Source organism: Musca autumnalis, unplaced genomic scaffold (genome assembly GCF_047663935.1).
Source record: "Musca autumnalis isolate F117 unplaced genomic scaffold, ASM4766393v1 scaffold_2, whole genome shotgun sequence".
Lineage (NCBI taxonomy): Eukaryota > Metazoa > Arthropoda > Insecta > Diptera > Muscidae > Musca > Musca autumnalis.
The window spans coordinates 200,057,279-200,079,412 of record NW_027411755.1 but is presented as its reverse complement, the minus strand read 5'-3'; the positions used below and the strand labels follow the sequence as shown (position 1 = coordinate 200,079,412).

Genomic DNA, 22,134 nt, shown 5'->3' with positions numbered 1-22,134 from the left:
GTCATAAATATTTCAATTACTGTCGTGGGATGTTCTAGAAATGTGCAGATAAATATCTTTGTGCGCAATATTTTAACAATACTCGAAAACAATTGAACTTTGATGTCAAATTACCCCAAAATGATAAAAAAAATATGGCCAAGGGGTATAGTATGTCTTGTGCCAGACAATGAAAATTTTCATGAAAATGTTTTGAGCTTATGGGTAAGAAGGGAGAAAGGGAGCTCCTTCACCTCCGCTCTCTCCTAAAAGCTAAAATATTTTCATGTGTTATTTTCAGTGTCTGACACAAGAGTATATTATTTGGCCTATTATTGGATTTTCAATTTTCATTTTCAAATTTATAAAGGAACAGGTTGTGAAAATACCAAAAACAGTAGATTCTGGAACAGAAAAAAGCCAGAAGACAACAAAATTAACATCTGTAAAGTGGATGGACTTGAAATAATTCTTCAATTAGTGAAATTTATGAATATTACGTGGACTGACTTAAGTTCCGTACAGGATTACCTGTATTTTAAAATCATTAAGAATCACCTCGATCTTTCTTTCAAATAAACAAAAGATTGATGCACGTGAGGTACAATTTTGAAAGGGAAAACAAAAAATTGTACACAATATTAAAAAGCAGCAGAGAAATCTAGACAACAAACTTGTACGGATCATCCATCGTCTACCGAAACAAAACAGAGCACATAATTGAAATACAATTCTTAAAAATAGATTGAAAATAAAAACAAATGTAGTATACGCTGAAGACGGGAGAAGAGAGAGAGATCGGAAACATTAAATATAAAATGCTGAAAGCGGCATGTCAAATGGTCCACATTCGAATCAATTCAATTCAGTCAATTGCAACAGACACACGGGCTCCCCAACTAAGATAAAACATTTTTGTTCTAATCAAAGAAAACAACATTTTAATTGAAAATCTTTCGGTGCATTGGTCGGTCGATTGTTTGCTCATAACGTAACAAATCAATTTTTAAATTGAAAAAATAAAAAATAAATTTTCGTGTGTGTTTCGTAGTCGAAAAAGTTACGAAAATTATTGAATTACAAGAATTAAAACATAAAACACCAGCCGCAGATCATCCACTACGGCGGTATCCATCAACGCTTAATGTAAACACCATGGAATCAGCATCGACGACAGCAGCAGCAACTGGAAAAATGTTTAAATCCCGCATTGAAATTGATGCACGTTATGGTCGTAGTTTGGTTACCACTGATCCGGTGAAGAAAGGTGAAATTGTCGTAGATGAGCTACCATTTGCAATAGGTCCAAAATCTGGTGGTATTGTATGCTTGGGTTGTTATATGCCACTGGCTTTTGGGGAAGATGGGGATTCATTAGATCGCTGTGACACCTGTGATTGGCCGCTGTGTAGTGCATGTCTCGATTCACCGGTCCATGAGGGTGAATGTAAAATTTTTGCCGAGGCCAATGTCCGTTTTGCTGGTAATGTTGGAGAAGATGGGATCTGTGCCCAATTGGATTGCATAACACCTTTGAGGTTAGTATAAAATAGTGAAATTGTTTCGTTTCTTCATGTTTTATTAGTTAACAATCAGGAGTTTTCCATTAAATGCAATTTTTATATGTATAAATCGTTGCAATATTTAGCATGTCATGTCGATCATCCATTCAAAGTGTTTTCAAATTTTGTTTGAGAAATTTCTGAATGAACAACGGCAAAATGAATATTTATTATTTTGTTGCTCTTATTGAAATGTTTGTACATACGAATGTATTTGTATATTGGTGAGATGAGATTTCCATTTCGAAAAGAAAAGTGAATGAGCGGGAAGAGAGAGTGCATGAACAGAACAAGGAACAGTGTTTTGATTTCAGGAAAATTTTAAGGAATTAAAATCAAGTGCGCCCTAACGTATGAGTAATTTTAAAAGTGGTGGTCTGCTTTTCATATGAACATTTTTGGGTTTTGGGAGAGAGAGTAGATGAAGTAGCTCCCTTTCTTTTCTCCATTCTTGCCAATAAAGTAAAAAATTGCTTATGAACAATTTCACCAGAGTTTGTCATGATAGAACAAGAAAAGGTAGGAGCAATACCCAGCTGACTGAACTGGGGTGTAATGTTAGTGTCAAATTCCATACGACTTTTTATATACATATTTATTTCTTTGTTCGATGTATATTAGGTATATATTTTTTTTGAAGAACAAATTTATTCATCAGAAAAAAACTATTTCCCATAAAGACTCCTTCATATCATTGACATGTAACCTCCTCCATGTCCGAACGACATGCCTCACACTAAAACACCGCTTATAGAGGCGGTACAATATTTGTTATTATGTGTGGTATTTTGTTAAACTTGAAAAGAATAAAGCCCTAATAAACATGTGTTTTTTTGCTTTCAAAAGCAAACGATTGAAACAGCTTCTCTGTTTTCAATGAATTTCCAGCGCCCCTTAAAAATTTTTGCATGAATTATACTTTCTGCGAGAAATTATGCATTTAGTGAAATGATATGGAAACATTCAAATTGAAAATCTAACGAGTTTTCATTCATGTTTTTGAAAATATTCAATCAAATGTGAAAAAGTATTAGTTTTTTAAATTCCAATAATTTATAGACATTTCCTTATATTGTTTACATGTACGTTGACACTAACGTTTACAAACAAAAACAAAATTCTATGTGGTTGTTGTTGAGTTGTATTTGTTGTAGTATTTACTCTACCTGTTTTGTTCTACCGTGAGAGTTTGTTGAACCTACAGTTATCGATAAAACAAATAATAAGAATGGTTGGATTTTGCCCAAAAGCGAAGAGAGATCTAATTCTAGTATATCACCTTGAGTGAGTTTTGGTTCGATGAGACTATCAAATGAGGTAGACTATAAAATAAGAACAATACTCTGTTCCAGAACCTGTTTGTACTATTTTGTACTATTTTTTACTACGATACAAATTTTTCCTTTATGTTATCGAATAGTATAAAGTAGTAAAAAGTTGTAGATTCTTGCAGTACTGGAACAGACCACAAATTTAAAAAAAAAAAAACTGGCATTGAAGTCTCTGATTTTCTGTCGATAGTCCATTGCTCTGTTCCAGTACTGCAAAAATCTACTAAGTTTTACTATTTTATTCAATAACATAAAGGAAAAATTGTTATCGTAGTAAAAAGTTGTAGCTTCTTGCAGGTTCTGCAACAGGCATCATTTTTATAATAGGCAATTTTCCTTGCGGCAATTGTCAGTTTGATGGAGAGAGAGGTGAGGCATATGGTAAACCTTTGCCTCTCAACACCCTCTCTCACCGACAAACTGATATATAATATGCTCTGTTCCAGAACCTGCACGAAGCTACTATTTTTTACTACGATAACATTTTTTCCTTTCTGTTATCGGAAAAATAGTAAAAATTAGTATATTCTTGCAGTTCTGGAACAGACCAAATATGTTCTGTTCCAGAACCTGCTACTTTTTACTACGATAACATTTTTTCCTTTATGTTATCGAAGAAAATAGTAAATAACAGTAGATTCTTGCAGTACTGGAACAGACAAATATATAAATACTTTTTCGATAGCTCGTTCATTATTGGTCTGTTTCAGAACCTACAAGAAGCTATTATTCTTTACTACGATATTTTTTTCCTTTATATTATCGGAAAAACTAGTAAGACAACAGGTGATGTCTTGAGATCTTCTATAGACAGCAGAAGATTCCTTGAGATCAAACGAACCCCTCTTGCGGTCTTCCATAGACAACAGAAAACTTCTTGAGGTCTTCTATACATATAATAGAAGGCATCTTGACGTTTTCTATAGACAACAGAAGGCCACTTGATGTCTGTTATGTACAACAGAAACCTCTTGGGACCTTTACCAGAAAGTGAAGATAAAGACAGCAATAACCCCTAAGGATAAGACCACGGACCATTTGGTATTCTTGAGACCTTTACCAGAAATTGAAGATAAAGACAGCAAGAACCCCTAAGGATAAGACCATGGACCATTTTCAAAGTTAAACTACATATGGAAAAAAATTTACGAGATCCAAATTTGGGCCGAATTGCTTATTCCATTGAGGCATCGGACGCACCATGTTAGATAATATTTTTGAACTTTATTAAGGAAGGAGTGGACCGATAAGTACCATCTTACAACCCAGTATCATTTTCGAAAGTTGTCGTGGACATCAGCCACTGCATATGGTGGCCGTATACTATACTTTCTCCGGAAGTATAGACCTGTAGTGCAATTCTCTAACATATTTTTTGAGTTACCGACAAAAACCGGTAAAATTAAAATGCTTATAAATTCGGTAATTAACGACATTTTTCGGTAAGTTAGCGACCAAGAGAAAGTAGTCGTATAGTTCTATCGATAGCAACAGTGCTGTCAACTTTTATTTTAACTTTTCATTCATAATTTTGCGTTTTAATTTTACCGACATTTGTCGTTAACTCAAAAAATGAGTTAGAGAATCGCACTACTGGGGCTGGATTCTTGTTCAATGAACATTTGAAATAAAAAATATTCACTTTATAATTTTTTCATTTGACAAGTTTTTCCTTTATGTATCATGGCAGAACTACCAGGTAGTGGTATCACACCAGCTGATCGAATATGAAAAGTCAAATCCCTTTGTAATTTCCACAACAACATAAAGAAAGTTTTGACATAACATATGCAAAATTTTACGATGCCACTACCTGGGTAATTTTGCCATGTTTCATATTTTCATAGAAACAGAATTGAGCCCTTCACCTTAAAAATTGTACCGGCATAATGGAGGCAGCGAATATGTCTTGAACTTTCTTTTATTTCCGAAATTTTGTGTGGCTGGTACTCAAAGGAGTGGACCAATATGGTACATATTCGAACCAGGTGTACGTTTCGTAGAAATATTACGATGTACAAAGTATGGGCCAAATCGGTTACAGCCTTCGAGAGTTATCGTTTGCATCATTTTAGTGAAAAATGTAGTACATCGAACTTAAACTGAATTTGGACAAAATATTACGAAGGCCAAATTTTGGACCGAATCGTTTGATCCGTTTGAGAGTTATCGTGTGCTTCAGCTACAACACATGGTTCCATGGGGATTTTTACAGCTATCGGGCTATTTTCTTAGGAAGTATGGGCTTGCCCCTGAAAAACATTGTAGCGTTGTAATGGGAGCAGCGAATTCAAGTTGTTTTAATAAAACTTAAAGTGGTTCGAGAGCAGATCTTATACCCTAGACAGACGGCAACGTTAATTTGCATTAATATGTGCATTTAATTTTAATTTTAACCTGACAGACGACAGTTTCTGCATTTACGAAACAGCTGTTTGCTGGTAAACAACTGTTTTGTTGTTGTTGCAATGCAAATTGTGTCTCAGAGCATGAATATACTCTCTCTCTCTCTCCTGTATGAATATGGACTCTCTTTTACAGCATTGCCATATTGCATGAAGTATACTGTTGTATACTAAAGGTGTAATTAAAAGTCATAACAAAGCAGAAAAGAAAACAAAACAAAGGAAAGAAACAAAAACAAAGAAGAATAAAAAATATTTTTTTTTAATTTTTTCGTCTTATAAAATGACTCACTAAAGACTCATAAAAGAATTATAAATATGACTCAAAAAAAAAAAAAAAAAGAATCGCAAAAGAGTCACAAATTAGTCAACAAATCACCAATAAATGATTAAAATATGACTCGAAAAAGACTTTATATAGCATCAGAAAATGGACAAAAATGGCTCGAAACTAATGCAGAGGAAGACTCATTTATGATTTGTTTAGAAGAGTCGCCTGAGGTTACGGTATCCTCACGAAAAAGGAGTCATTTATGGTCAGAAAATGAAAACAGACTCGAATTTGATAAAAGATTTCAAAAAATAGTAGCCTTAAGTTTATTCATTCGTGCAACAGCAAATGAATTTTGAGAATTTGTTTTAATTTCATACATTTTTCCAAGAAATATATCTTTAAAAATCATTTTTGAGAAAAAATGTCGAAAAGTCATATCCCTAGTGTATATACTAGAGTTATGACATTTTTACAACTTTATATCCCTGCATCATAGCGTGATGAGTTTCTACATAAGTCTACATAAAATCTTAATTATAAGGTGATTCCTTCCTTACCTCAAGCACAAAATAATTTTAAAATTTGAATTTATAAGAATTTTGGGCAATTTTTTTGAAGTCACTGTAAGCAGATAGATAATTGAAAATAAACTTTCGAGCTCCATGGGATAACTAAACTTACTAATTTTCTTTAATTCTGGAAATCATAAAAATGTCGTAAACGCGTTTTTAACAAAAAAAATCAAAATTTGTTCAAAGTGGTTTGTGAATGACCTTTTTCAATATTTGAATGGAATAAATGTTATTTTATTTATTAATAAGTAGGCTTACATTTATTCATTTGCCGGCAGATATATACCCTCAGCCTGTGTGAATTGAAACTTTCATCTACGGACAGATCGAATGGTCTATTCAGTATTTTGTGGCCTTTTTTGAACTTGCCGACGAAAATATGGACTAGGATAAAAGTACAAAAGTGTTACAGAGGAGATCAGACCTTAAACTGCACTTACGCACAAAAATTGAACTTTGTGGAGGAGGTACACTAAGGTACCTCCATTTTAGAAGTTAAACTAAATTTGTACAAAATATTAGGAAATCCAAAGTATGTACCAAATTTATTCAAGAGATATTGTGCATACCATTTAAGTGATATTTTTTAAATATTCGTGGGGAGTACCGGAAGTTATGGAGCGGTATTGCCTATCTTCAAACTAAAACAATAGCAAAATATGACGAAGGCCAAATTGTTGGACCAAATCGGTTGATCAGTTCGAGATATATCGTGCTCTCCAGCCACTACATATGGTGCCATAGGGGTTTTTACATCTTTCGGGCTGTTTTCTCAAGAAGTATGGACTAGCCCCTGAAAAAAATTTACCGCCGTAATTGATGCAGCGAATGTAAGTAGCTTCAACAAAAATCAAAGTGATTCGAGAGCAGGTCTTAAAGTGAACGTATCCGTAATTTTGTGTGATAGGTACCCGAAGTAGTGGACAAATATAGTCCATATTCGAACCACATCTATATCTGGTAGACATATTAGGATGTGTAAAGTATGAACCAAATCGCTCACTCCCTTCAAGAGTTATCATGGGAACAATTTTTCCCAACATTTTGAACTTTTGTGGGGGAGGTACCTGAAGGAGTGGACTGATATGGCTTATCTTCAAACATAAACTATGTTTGGACAAAATATTACGAAGGCCAAATTTTGGACCAAATCGGCAGGTCCGTTGAGCGCTCCAACCACTACACTCCGTGTCATAGGGGTTTTTTCACACTTCACGCTATTTTCTCAGGAAGTATGGACTTGCCCCAAATGAAACTTGTACCATCGTATGGGGCGGTGAATACAAGATGTAACAATAAAAATCAAAGAGATTCGAGAGCAGGTCTTATACTTAACTTTCCCGACATTTTGTGTGGGAGGTACCCAAAGGTGTGGACCGATTGAGTCCATATTGAAACATTATCTAAGTCTGGTACACATTTCAGGATGTGCAAAGTATGGATCAAATAGGTTACTCCCTTCAAGAGGTATCGTGCGCACAAATTTTCCGAACATTTTCGAACTTTTGTGTGGGAGGTACCAGAAGGAGTGGACCGATATAGTCCATCTTCGAACTTAAACTAAGTTTGGGCAAAATATTACGAAAGCCAAAATTTGAACCGAATCGGTTCATCCGTTGTCTGAAACACATTTCGTCCAAACATACTTGGGGTCTAAAACCATTATTTCGACGAGGCATATTTTGCCCGTATGAAAGTGTATATAACCTTTCTAACCTAAAGCCTGAGGGTATAAAAAAAGACTTTATATAGCATCAGAAAATGGGCAAAAATGACTCGAAACTAATGCAGAGGAAGACTCATTTGTAATTTGTTTATAAGAGTCGCCTGAGGTTACGGTTTCCTCCCGACAAAGGTGTCATTTATGGTCAGAAAATGAAAAAAAGACTCGAATTTGATTAAACATTTCAAAAAATGCTGGCTGGGTAGTAGGCTTAATTTCATACATTTTTTCCAAAAAAAAAAAAAAATATATATTTTTTTTAAATCGATTTGTGCTTGATTTTTTTTATATTTTAATGGAACAAATGTTATTTTAGTGATTAATAGTTCATTCACCGTGCTACAAGAAATCATTTTTGAGAAAAATGTCGAAAAGTCATAAGCCTAGTATATATCCTCGTTAGCCCAAAGTCTGTGCGTATAATAATATTCATACGCACCCCTGTATATATATAAAAAAAATAACCAGCACATAAATCATACGCACCCGGTTCACAGCTTACTGTTGTTATTCATTTAAGTATAGTACACATTGACAAGCAAAACTGACAGTCATCGAGGTCTATTTCGTGAATATCAAAGCCTAACTGAAAATTTTCTTTGGTAATCTCTAAATAATACCGTATATATTGTATTTCAAACGTTTTTAGCTAAATACAAGTTGTTATTTGCCGGAAAATTGTCCTAAAGGTACGTTGACTGTCAGTTTTGAATGATAGTGTGTACTCCCCTTTAAAATATAAATAAAATATACATCGAAAATTTCGAAAATGTCCAAATTTTTGTTGCAATATGTAGGGAACTTCATGTTGTCGACAATGCTTCTTCTCCCAATATCTGTGCATGCAAATCAATAATTTAAAATTTTTGCGATACTAATTCATCCGTAGCACTCATAAATGTATCAATTTGATTGGTAATTTGTTTCAATCAGATAGCGGTGATGAGTTTTGAGCGAAACTATTAAATCAAACACATAATAAAAACACAAACAGACGCATGCCAAAAAAAAAAAAAAACAACAACACTGAGAAATAAGTAAGCAAAAATTATATTTATACAAAGAAGATATGCATCAAATCTACAGATGATAAAGAACACACATTCAAATTTTAAATTTCTACACATACCAACAACAAAATTATAAAAAAATAAAAAATAATCGAAACAAAAAATAATGTTAAATTTCCCATTATTTTTCCGTTTTATAAAAGGCCCAGTATTTTTTCTTTAGCATTTTCCCCACACTAAACACACACACAAATGCAACATTACTGGCGATCGCCAACCAAGAAACAATATTTTTCCTTTGACCAACAACGGTGCTGCTTAGTTTTAAAAATGACACTAACCGGACAACAACCGTCGTCAGTCATAATTAATCGTACCGATGTAAAACACAATCCGGTATTGGGAAGATATTTAATTAACGGTTCGGTGGAAACGAAATCAAAAGATATTCTAATTGAAGAACTGCCATTTGCATTGGGACCAAAGTGTAATGGTCCGGTTTTGTGTTTGGAATGTTTTTGTCCCCTTCAAGTTGATGGTGAAGATAATAATAATAATACTGGCAGAAACAAGGAATTGTCAAAATCTACAACAAATCGTTGCCCAGATTGTGGCTGGCCTTTGTGTGCAGAATGCCAAGAACACAAAGAAAATATCAAATATCACAGCCAGTATGAGTGCCGTGTATTTAAAAATGGAAAAGTGAAATTCTATAATATGTTGAGTAACAGCACAGGATTCTGTCCCCAACTGGATTGTATAACACCTTTGAGGTAGTTTCAATATTTCAATTTGTTAGAAATTTTTCGGATTATGTGTTTAATATACTAAAAATATATTGCTGTCATAAAAGTGCATTTAGACCTAGTGCGGTGTAATTCAAAGCGTCATTTGAGTTGTCGTTTTTTGTTGCTAACTTACCAACAATTTTCGTTAATTGTCGAATTTATGGAAAAATAAAAATCAGAGCCAAAAGTCATAACTTCCAAAGGCTGTGCTAAGCGTTTTTATGTTTTCACGATTTTCATTGGAAATCGCAAGTCCTATCAAAATGGGACTAAAGAAAATCTTGCAGCTATGAAAATTCTCTACAAGATTGATTTTTATGATATCTTTGTAGTTTTTACCGTTATTGAGATATAGAAGTTCAAATTAGGACAATGGATTGACTGTATCATCTTCTTATAAAACAATGTCATGACTGCAATTTCCCAACTTAAACTTATATATCTCAAAAATGGTACAACCTAGGAAAAAATTACGAAAGCCAATCTTGTAGAGAATTTTTACAGCTACAACATATTCGTAAGTCTTATTTCGAAAGGATTTGCCGTTTTCAAGCTAAATCCTGAAAACCTAAGAAAAAAATCTGAAAGCTTGATCTGAAACTCTATATCCTAAAAATGGTAAAACCTAGGAAATCAGCCAATTTTGTACAGAATTTTCCTTGCTATAACATTTTCATTAGTCCCATTTCGATAGGACTTGCGGTTTCCAAGCAAAATCGTGAAAACCAAAAAAAAAGGCTGAAAATGTGAATTTTGATCGCGATTTATTAAAAAATCCATCCAGTGATTTTTTTCTTGCTTTTGGATTTTTCTCATCTATAAACATTGCTGTTTCAGAATCCGCAAAAAATTCCCAGGTGTAAGCGGTTTTCATTTAAAGTTAGTTAGGGCGCACCATACATGACATTGTTTTCTAAGGAGGCGATACAGTCAATTCATTGTTCTAATTTTAACTTCTCTATCTCAATAACGGTAAAAACTACGAAGATATCATAAAAGTCAATCTTGTGAAGAATTTTCATAGCTACAACATTTTCTTCAGTCCCATTTCGATAGGACTTGCGGTTTCCAAGCAAAATCGTTAAAACCTAAAAAAACCTTTAAAAATGTCAACTTGAATCGCGATTTATTTAAAAAAGCGCTCCGGCGATTTTTTTTTTTTTTTTGATTTTTTCTCATCTATGAACATTGTAATTTCAGAATCCGAAAAAACTTCCCAGGTGTAAGCACCTTCCATTTAAATTTGGTTCTCGCAATAAATTTTTACTAGTTTTTGTAAGTCTTGTGCCAGGCTCATGGCACAATTACCCAGGTAGTGGCATCGTAAAATTTTGAATATGTTATGTCAAAACTTTATTTATGTTGTTGGGGAAATTACAACAAAAATATTTTTTTTATAAAGGGATTTGACTTTTCATATTCGATCAGCTGATGTGATACCACTACCTGGTAGTTCTGCCATGGCCAGGCTATAAAAATATTTTGAGTTTATGGGTAAGAAGGGAGAAGGGGAGCGCCTTTACCTCCGCTCTCTCCTAAAAGCTGGAAAATTCTCATGTGTTATTTTCAGTGTCTGACACAAGAGTAAAATACCCTCCACCATAATATGGAGGTTTGAAGGTTGGGGTCTCAATATCCCATCGAAATGGCTGAAATTTTGCATTTATTCTTCGTTGGTGGTACAAAACTTTTCACCTGAAATTTGTCGGTATATATTCCACGTCTTCATATAGCCCCCATGGAAAGGTACCTCCCGATTCCCGGTATTTTGAAGGTTATGGCCTTACTATCCCCCCGAAATGGCTGAAATTTTGCATTTATTCTTCGTTGGCGGTACAAAACTTCTCACCTGAAATACACATGTCGGCATAGGTCCCACGTCTTCATATAGCCCCCATGGAAAGGTACCTCCCGATTTTCGATATTTTGTAGGTTATGGCCTTATTAAACCCCGGAAATGGGTGAAATTTGGTATTTAGTCTTCGTTGAGGGTATACAATTTTCCATCAGAAATTTATCGGTATAGGTCCACTTCTTCATATAGCCCCCATGAAAGGGTAACTCCCGATTTTCGGTATTTTGATGGTTATGGCCTTACTATCCCCCCGAAATGGGTAAAATTTGGCATTTAGTCTTCGTTGAGGGTATACAACTTTCCACCAAAAATTTATCGGTATAGGTCCACGTCTTCATATAGCCCCCATAGAATGGTACCTCCCGATTTTCGGTATTTTGAAGGTTATGGCCTTATTATCTCCCCGAATTGGGTAAAATTTGGTATTTAGTCTTCCACCAGAAATTTGTCGGTATAGGTCAAAGTCTATATATAACACCCATAGAACGATTCCTGTCGATTTTCGGTATTTTAAAGGTTTCAGCGTAATTATCAAGAGGAAATGGATGAAATGTGATATGTGAATTATCAGTATATGTATATAGCCCCTATAGAACGGTACCTACCGACTTGCGATATTTTGAAGGTTATCGCCTATAGAATAATTCTATGGGTCGATTCCGTATTGCGAGGCGAGTCATGTCGCGTCGTCTATCGTCTCTGTGACAAAATTTAAAAAATGCACTACGTAAAGCGATAGAAAATAATCGTCCATAACAAGTTATCGGTGATGTAGCGGAGCGTTTTTTGTTTTGATTTCAATAAATTAGAAAAAAATATCAGAACAAGTTGTACACAAAAGTTATAGTTTTATAAAATGATAAGCTCAGTGGAACTATTTTTTGATGATAGTGAAGAAGATATAGTTAACGTAGCACCTATCAGACGACACTTAAGAGATAAATCTAATCCTTTAGAATTGCCATCAGTATTGTGAGTTTGTTTGGTTTCCAACATTCATCAAAATAATTGTTAATTTTTGAGGTTTAAAGCATGGTAGAACAAATATAAGGTAAAGTTAATACTACAACAAATACAACTCGAACAACAACCACAAAGGAATTTGTTTTTGTTTGTAACGTTACTGCCAGTTGTATTTGTAAACAAAACAAGGAAATGTCTATAAATTATTGGAATTTAAAAAACTAATAATTTTTCACATTTGGTTAAATATTTTGGAAAACATGAATGAAAATTCGTTACATTTTCAATTTTTATGTTTCCACATCATTCCACTAAATGCATAAATTCTCGCAGAAAGTAGAATTCTTGCAGAAAAGTTTAGGGTCGCTGGAAATTCATAGAAAAAGGAGAAGCTGTTTCAATGTTTTGTTTTAGAAATCAAAGAAGCACAGGTTTATTAGGGCTTTATTTTTTTTAAATTTTAACAAAATACCTCACATATTAACAAACGTTGTATCGCCTCTACAAGCGGGGATTTACTGCGCGGCTTATCGTTCGAACTTGGAGGAGGTTACATATCATTGATATGAAGAAGTCTTTCTGTGAAATGTTTTTTTCCGAATGATATATTTTTTTTCTCCAAAAATATATGTCCCCAATGTACATCGAAATAGAAATAAATGTATAAAATGTCATATGAAATTTGACACTAACGTTACAACCCAGTTCAGTCAGCTGTGTATTGCTGCTACCTTTTCTTATTCTACAATGGGTTTAAAGCCTATTTTCGGCTTCCAAGAGACGCTGTTATTTATATAGTAGAGGCATTAAAAAATTACTTTAAAAAACCTACAGATCAACAGCAATACAGCCACTATTTAAAGTGTGTGCTGCTTTAAGGTTTTTTGCAGAAGGAAGCTTTCAAAAATCCCATGGCAATGACTATAACCTTTAACTTTAAAAGTTCGTTTTGAGTTGCGGTTTGCTCCTTTGGTCTTGCGGTTTATTTCGTTTCCTGCACGCAGAAAAATTTATGTTAGAAATATGTTTGGATCCAAACAAATATATGTTTGGGACCGGTTGCAAACAAATTAATGTTTGGATCCAAACATAATATGTTTGGGTCCAAACAAATATATGTTTGCAACATTTTGTAACATATCTCAATTTGATATGTTTGGGTACCAACATATTTTTTATGTTAGAACATTTTTTTCATGGGTGGAGAGAGGATGTTTGTCAACGAGAGTAATAACAGTGCTCTCGCGGCTGTGGATTGCTGTTTTATAATGAAGAGTTGTGTGTATTGTTTAATAGAAGACGTAGAAGCGAAGAAGGGGGCTTTGGTGGCGTGTATGCGACAAACTCGTGTGTTTCTTGTTTTGTTGTTGTTAACCAACTTAGGAGGAGAAGAAGAAAAGAAGAAATGATATGAATTATATTTTATTTCTTTCTTCAGTGTTTTATATGCTGTTTATATTAGAGCTTTTTGCAGGGTTAACCTTCATTATCAGGATTTGTTTGCCTAATCTCATCAAATTTATGAAGATTTACCATACAAAGTTAAATCTTTTCATGACAGGATTTGTTTGAGATCCTGCACAAAATCTGGATACTAATGTAATCCAACACTGTTTTTGTACTAAAAAATGCAACTCATTTCACAATGTACGAAAAGTTGCAAGCGTTTTTACAAACCATTTGTTTACATTTTGTTTTATTGTCAAAAACATGCAACAACACAAATGAAAACAGAAAGAGAATATTAAGATGAATTCGCAGAGGTAAGTAAATACATATTTATTTGAATACCAAAATTAAATAACACTTATATTTCTTTACAGGAACAGTTTGCATTAAGATTGGTAATAAATCGGAAAGCTTAAAAGCGGCTACGGCATTCAACAACCAACCGACAGTTTTCCATTTACCCAACATCAATTCCGGAATTCCAAGTCGTTTGTGGAATTTAGAACATGAAGTCCAAACCCCGTAGAGTGAAAGAGGAAGTTCCACAAGATGGGTGATATCTCCGTACACCTCTACTCTCTAAAATTCCACAGCCTGCAGACGCCAAAGAAATAAATGCGGACGGTGAAATAAGTGAAAGTGTTGATAGATGGAGCCCAGATTTCGAACATTAATTACCCCATGTTATTGGGTGTAACTTCCACAGCATGTTTAAGTCGTTCTCATAGCCATAACTATTTGTGAAAAGATCGGAAGTAGGAACAAGGTCATTAAGACGCTTGTCGGCAGCATTTAGAAACCTTGTTGACCTCCAACGAAGCATTGGGCTAGTCTGTGAAAAGATATACGGCGCCAGGGGGCTATGCAAATGTGCAAATGTAAGCGCTACGCAGTTGAAAAATATTTAAAACTGCCAGAGTGCCGCTCTGAAGACTGCAACAGGGAGCTTTCTCATGACATGAGTAGAGAAGGTTTTACCGGTGTCGATGCAGTACCGTGTTATCACAGTGAGCATCCTTACCACGATTTAATGGACATGTTTCCCCACCCAGAACCGTCAGGAGAGATCTTCATGATCTAGAGAGAAGTCCAAAGGTATTCACACTAATTCAGTCACGCACGCAGTACCGAGATACAGTATGAGTGCCGTAGCCCAGTTAAGATCCGTATTGGGACCGAATTGATGCCACGAAATCCAAAACATGCCCGGCAGGTTAAGACCACAAGACACGCTGAATTTGTTTAGCTGCCCAGCAAGCCTCACTCACCTGTCTCCTGATTCTTTATGGACCCATCCAGTACAGGTTGCAGAATTTTTCAGTCTGGATACGGTTGAACCGGAACCTGATAACTGAAATACACTCCACGTCAGTAGAATAGAACACCTACATTTTTGTTAATGTTAGCTTATTTATCCCAAAACGAATGAATCTGCGTTTTTAATCTTGTGGGGATTTAAAGTCTATGATGTTACGTATCAAGCACAGAAAAAATTATGTTTCTAGCTCTTCGCGCAATGATTTTCCAACCAATTTTCCGTTCGTACTATGAAAAATAGGCATTTATTTTTGGTCATCAGGATAGAACAGTCACTTTATTTTCGCGAATTTTTGAGATATTAACGCCGAATTTTCTTTCAGTCGATAAAGCAAGGCCTTCTAATAATTTTTCACCAAAGAACCCCTATAAATTATTCCGCGGACACCGAAATAACAGCGTTAAAGGGTTTAAATTGACAAATATTTGAAACATCTCGGAATATCAATAGGAGTCGCGCAGTTATGTCATATTTCTTCACAATAAGATAGAGTATGACACAGACAACCTCGACGGATACAATCGAGTGCTTCGGATGCTGATAAGATGGAACATTTTGAAAATAATTATGAAAAACGTCAAAATTTTTTATAAAAACCTTGATGTTTTGTTCAATAAAATGGTTTTCCCGCGAACAAGTCCGCCGTTTAAACGTTTGGAAATATGCTCCAGATTTGGAGGAAGATAATCTGATACGAAAACAACCGTTATTTTAATGCACTGGGGGAAATTTTAGTACTTTGTAAAACAACATACGAAACCTAAAACCTTAATTTCCATGACTGTGTTTTCCCGCGAAAACTGGGCTTTTACATTTGCGAGCTCAGTTAAAAAAACTACTAATTCGTAAAATCCGGCATAGAGAGCATAACCTGGTCCATTTATATTGGAGCATAACACTGTTGAGAACAGTCGCGGACACCGAAAAAAGAACACATATAAAACTCGAAGTCCAAAGGGTGTGTTCAATTAAAAAAATGAGCTAAAATTTCCCTCAGTGCATTAAAATAACGGTTGTTTTCGTATCAGATTATCTTCCTCCAAATCTGGAGCATATTTCCAAACCTTTAAACGGCGGACTTGTTCGCGGAAAAACCATTTTATTTAACAAAACATCAAGGGTTTTATAAGAAATTTCGACGTTTTTCATAATTATTTTGAAAATGTTCCATCTTATCAGCATCCGAAGCACTCGAATGTATCCGTCGAGGTTATCTGTGTCATATTCTATCTTATTGTGAAGAAATATGACATAACTGCGCGACTCCTATTGATATTCCGAGATGTTTCAAATATCTGTCAATTTAAACCCTTTAACGCAGTTATTTCGGTGTCCGCGGAATAATTTATAGGGTTTCTTTGGTGAAAAATTATTAGAAGGCCTTGCTTTATCGACTGATAGAAAATTCGGCGTTAATATCTCAAAAATTCGCGAAAATAAGGTGACTGTTCTATCCTGATGACCAAAAATAAATGCCTATTTTTCATAGTACTATCGGAAAATTGATCAGAAAATCATTTCGCGAAGAGCTAGAAACATAATTTTTTCTGTGTTTGATACGTAACATCATAGACTTTAAATCCCCACAAGGTTAAAAACGCAGATTCATTCGTTTTGGGATAAATAAGCTAACATTAACAAAAATGTAGGTGTTCTATTCTACTGACGTGGAGTGTAATACACGAACATATTTGCGTAACTACAACAACAACACTGCTGCTATGATAAGTAAAACATTTACCTAATGGGTACGAGCAGCAAATTAAGCAACTGCAAATTTGAATTTTGACTTGAAAAATGAAAAGATATGTAACACTGAGGTATAAAGCAAACATAAATTATAAATTTTATTATGAATAAACTCACATAAAATCGTTCGACGAATTTTTTCGTTTTTAAATTACACTTTGAATCACACACGTTTAAAATAGCTCAATACTACAACAAAGGCTGACTTCCGTATCGTCATATACTTGGCAAAGGACTGCAACTGTCTGAATTATTGTGTTTCATAACGCCATAATACGTAACAAATGCCAAGCTATGTATTTCAAAACGTCAAAATTGAGCATTTTTAACTCATGTAAAAAGCAAACATGTATCATTTTTATTTCTGATACATTTATCTGCATTTTCGAAGAACAATGCCTGAGTGTGCAACTGAAAATTGACGAAGTTTTAAAACCACAAAGAATCTGACGATACGGAAGTCAGCCAATTATTAACAAATAAATGGTTTGAGGGTAAAGTCACAATTAGCAGCGAAACGAGATTTTCAAAAAATACATATTTTATATTACATGCGCATTTTTACAATAAAACAATTAGCCAATCGTACAATACGATTGAAATAGGTCAAACTTTACAACGTGCCCACATAGTAGCTGGATAATTGGGAATTGAAATACCATGAAATATTAAGTCCAGAGAAATTATTTCGGAGTACATGTTAATGAGAACTATAACATCTATTTCAATTTCACCATCCGAGACATTTGATTCCTGTAAAAAATCATTACGATTACCATTGTAAAAATGTCTTTGTTGCGTCCACATACCTCATATTCCAATATCAAATCTTTGGGATAATCATTACGGAAGTAGTCACTTATAATGGCCTCCAGCTAATCCGCTAATACGCCCAAATGAGTGATAATACTTAAACGGGTGGGCAAATTCTTCTTTAAAACTTTACAGATCATCAAATAGCTGGCACGAAAATTCTGACTCCATTGGGAAACACAATTGGCCTGTCTCATCAATACAGGCAAATGCTATTGGTAGTAGTTGACGTAGAATCGCACAAGAGCAGTGGAACGTTCCCAGACACCACAGCTTCTGGAGATACAAGCAGTACATCAATTTCTCCATCACCTATGAGCTGCATGATTTTCATTCTTTATTGGGGCGTTTGATTGGTGTGCAAACAATGGGCTCTTAGAATATAAGGCACTCCGGTCAGCTGATCCTCCATAAGAAATACCTATGGCGAAATAATCAAGCCGGCAATTTATAACACAGTGACTTACCAATATAACCAAAGTGGACATACGCGATAGAATACGCATAACAGCACGATCTTCACCCTTGCGAGAATTGGTATGACCAATTAACATTGCCATACGGATTGAGATGAAATGATCCTAACATCACTCATTTTAAATGGAGCATTTGGTTTGTCTGTTTTGTCATTGACATCCAAACCGAGAGCTTTAAGAAATAATTCAGTAATTTTATGGTCAACATACTTTTTAATTGGTGATACTTGCATTTTCTTGAGTATTAATGACATTGTCCATATCAAGTCCATCTAACTTGTCATCTGTTTCCATAACCATATACTCTGAGGCAGCAATGTCATCTTTTTCATCTTCTTCGCTGCTGCTTTCGTCATCAGTGGGGACTTGAATCGAATCTAAAAGAAAGAGTTATTTAGATCAAAATTTCCTCCTACAAAATTAATTATACCCACCTCATTTTCTTCTTCACTGTCCTCTTCCAATTTGTCACATTGATAAATAGCGTAATCTATGGCAATTTGGAAATATTTCGACTATCGCCAATGCTCCGACTAGCCATTTGTTTAGCTTCCTCCATGGTTGGAACGGTGATGGATCTTCTCCAGTTGGGCAGTCAGCGGCAGCCAGTTTTTCATTTCCGGCTCAGTCACTTTATGATCTTGCATACAGGTACGCAAGAAACTGGCAATGTCTTTTCATTTTCCAGTTCTATAAAATTTAAATAAATTATTAATGTTATGTTTATTTGCTGTTTTGTATGTATACACAAACAAAAATCAGCTGTCATTTATATCCTCATAAAGGCATATATAAACGGTTAAGGTTAACCCACTGGATCTTTAAATCCCACAGGGTTAACCTTCAATAGTATAAACGCCCTATAAGATGCCTTTGTAGAGTCAAGAATGTAAAGTGAGTGAATAAATCAGTGTTTTGTGTTTTCTTAAAGAAATTGTGCTTTTTAGTAAATTAAATGCCCAATACATTTTATAATTGAATCGGAAAGTTGAATGGAATTATTTTATTGGACAAGGAAGAAATCGCATTTAATATTGGTAATTACATACATACTTATGTATATTTGAAATATGGCATATCCATATTTATTTATTACATTACATAATCATTTGATTCTAGATGCCGATTCCCCGCTGATGATTTCAACTATGAGGACAATTTGTTTTATTTCACAACAAAGGAGAAGCGTTCAACTAAGAGTCTATATATTTTTCCTTTTTAAAAGTGTGACTATTTACAAATTATTTCAATCAGTTGTTCTTTTATTAAATTGTGTTATGTATTTCTTTGGAATTTTGTATGTACCTATGTGTTTGTTGTTCTTTTGCCTTCCAATAAACAACCTCAACATTTGTGTGTATACTATGGAGATAGCCAGTGAGTTCTTACTGAGAGCAAGTGAGCACACATTTTCAAGTGTTTTACATTGAATTTTACGCTCCCTTGCTCTTAGTAAGCGCTCACTGGTGTATGTGTTTGTTTTTTTTGTGCCTTTTGGGTTTGTATTTTTTTGCACCCAAACATATAAAATGTTTGCACCCAAACATAAAATTGTTTCCACCCAAACATAAAATTGTTTGCACCCAAACATATATATGTTTGCACCCAAACATATATATGTTTGCACCCAAACATATATTTGTTTCCACCCAAACATATATTTGTTTGCAGACCCAAGCATATATTATGTTTGGGACTGTTGCAAACATATATATGTTTGCTGCAAAATATGTTTGGGACATATGTTAGAGAGGCCGATTTTTTTTTGCGTGTGCCAATGGAGAATACGTTGTCAATCTCTACTTCATTTTGAGGTCTTTCATTTTCCACTTCAGCAGATTGTCAGATTTCACTGTTATTATCATCCCATGTCTCTTCAATTCCGCAGATCGCACCTGCAGGATTTGAAACCATATTAATTTGCAGTAAGTCTGCAACCGCTTGCTCCATCGACGACAAAGATATTTTTTGTGATGCTCCATGTTCTTATTTTGAGACATTTTTTTCTTTAGTTTGGATTTAATATGAGTCCACACTCTGTGCCATTCATCTGGTGTACGGGTTGGTGGATCACAACTATTTAATTGCCCCGCAACATCCTTCCACACCTCATCAAAAGTGGCTTTAGTTTCGCCAAAAAGTCTGACTCCACGAGCTACGTTTGGGTGGGCTTCCATTTTTTCAACCAGCATTTTAAATTGCTGTCTTGTAGTAATTTTCACCATTATAAGAACTGAAACACCAAAAACGTATATAATATTAAATAAATTCACTTAAAATAAATGAAAATGTTACCTACGTCTCAATTTTTCGTTTTTATTCGTTAGTAAAAATGTATGGCGACAGCTAATTTGTTGTCGCCGAAAAATGAATATTACGGCGACAAAATTTGACGGCGTCAGGCGAATATTGCCGTACGGAAACGAAATATTGCATTTGGCAACGCGACACGACTCGCCCCGCAATACGGAATCGACCCACTAATTACAAATATATGCTTTGTTCCAGAACCTGCAAGAAGCTACTATTTTTTACTACGATAGCATTTTTTCCTTTATGTTATCGGAAATAATAGTAAAAATTAGTAGATTCTTGCAGTACTGGAACAGACCATATATGTTAAATGTTACGAATTACAACTAAAATATTTCGAATTACATCTGAGAATCCCGGTTTTAGTCTAGCCCCAATGTACCGTTATTGTCCAATTGGATGTATTCGAGAATTTTTTTTCAAACCGACACTGATGTAGTTTGGTATTAGGTCTGTCTGGTTTTGTCAGTTAACACAAAAAGTCAGCAAAAGAGAGCGATTCGAGAGAGACATTTCGATAGTTCTTTTACTGAGAGTTTGCAAAATTCTTGCTGGACAAATTTCTTATAGCAACCACTTGTAACAGCGTGTTTTTGTAAAAAGTTTTTGCCCATTCGTTCGTCGATTTCATGAACGAAGACACAATTTGGTTTTCATAGCGGTTGACGTTGTATTCGTGTGACAAACAAATGAAAGCTTTTTATTTTCGTAATATTTTTGGTTTTCGTAACAAAATCAGACGAACGAATACGTCAAAAATAAACGAATGGAAAAGACCCATCGTTTTGAATGAAAATTAAATGATTTGAGTAATAAATGGCACAAAACACACGAAAACTGGAAGGGAATGCAATTTTATTTATTTCCATAGAAGCACACGCGTATACGTACATCCGTTTCTTCATATTATCACAATTATTTTTGGACAAATTTGATTACATTTTTTTCTTATTTTTTGTTTGTCATCTGTTTATCGGGGTTGCCATCAAGTAACACATTTTACGTGCAGATGCCTATGCAAAATGCACAAAATAAGTATCATGGAAACCCTGAAATATAAAAGCTTTTATAAAATAGACGAAAGCTTTCAGATAAAAACGAATGGTTCGTAAAATTTTACAAGAACCAAATTTTGAACGTATACGTTTTAGTACGAACGGTTCGTGTGACAGGCAAGCATTTTTACAAAAACACGCTGTAACTCTTCTTCTTCCTGAAAACAATCAATCATCTGTTTTTAATTATTCGGTGATTTATGTTTGTGAAAAAAAAAACAATTTTATTGCATTGTTTTTTTCTTCCTTTGGGTCATTTTATTTTTTATTTTTAATAAAATAAAAAATTGTGCTTGTCTTGGCAAGTGAGCTGATTGCTTGCAGGTTTTTTGCTGGGAAGGTGTATGTGTACTTTTTACATTTTCCTTGTAAAAGATAATAAAAACTCCTTACTCTCTAAGAAAGTTCTTGCTGGACAATTCTTGCTGGGAAAGTAACCAGACAGACCTATTGTGTGTTGCCAGAGGATACAAGAGCTCAGTTTGAAATTTGTAAATAT

The 22,134-nt window shown here is 34.5% G+C and overlaps 2 protein-coding genes across 5 annotated transcripts in view; one reads left to right on the top strand and one right to left on the bottom strand.

Moving 5' to 3' along the window:
* SmydA-3 (SET and MYND domain containing, arthropod-specific, member 3) overlaps nucleotides 1-22,134 on the top strand; it is a 37,480-nt gene continuing 15,346 nt past the window's right edge. Inside the window, exons 1-2 of one of the 3 annotated variants that reach the window (XM_073970579.1) lie at nucleotides 1-60; nucleotides 350-1,517. In XM_073970579.1, coding sequence (XP_073826680.1) covers nucleotides 1,135-1,517 — 383 coding nt within the window. In that variant the 5' untranslated portion in view covers nucleotides 1-60; nucleotides 350-1,134. Of the gene's footprint in view, nucleotides 146-349; nucleotides 1,518-8,668; nucleotides 9,630-22,134 lie in introns of those variants that run through there. The other 2 variants (XM_073970581.1, XM_073970578.1) reach the window with 2 other exon arrangements.
* Nucleotides 17,053-20,637, bottom strand: LOC141395125 (ATP-dependent DNA helicase Q4-like). 2 transcript variants are annotated; one of them, XM_073970585.1, is made up of 7 exons: nucleotides 20,567-20,637; nucleotides 20,071-20,500; nucleotides 18,702-18,957; nucleotides 18,499-18,644; nucleotides 18,259-18,439; nucleotides 17,788-18,212; nucleotides 17,053-17,731 (listed from the first exon to the last, which is right to left on the bottom strand). In XM_073970585.1, exons 5-6 carry the CDS (start codon nucleotides 18,349-18,351, stop codon nucleotides 18,129-18,131), a joined length of 177 nt encoding a protein of 58 aa, XP_073826686.1. In that variant the 5' UTR covers nucleotides 18,352-18,439; nucleotides 18,499-18,644; nucleotides 18,702-18,957; nucleotides 20,071-20,500; nucleotides 20,567-20,637; the 3' UTR covers nucleotides 17,053-17,731; nucleotides 17,788-18,128. The 2 variants fall into 2 exon arrangements, with proteins under 2 accessions (XP_073826686.1, XP_073826685.1); XM_073970584.1 differs by having other exon boundaries at nucleotides 19,573-20,500; nucleotides 20,567-20,627.

Excerpts from the sequence above, each read along its gene's own strand:
- LOC141395125 (XM_073970585.1), bottom strand. The coding sequence starts at position 18,351 with ATGGCAATGTTAATTGGTCATACCAATTCTCGCAAGGGTGAAGATCGT. Across the intron at positions 18,213-18,258 it reads TGTCCACTTTGGTTATATTG|GTATTTCTTATGGAGGATCA; the intron begins GTAAGTCACTGT and ends ATTTCGCCATAG.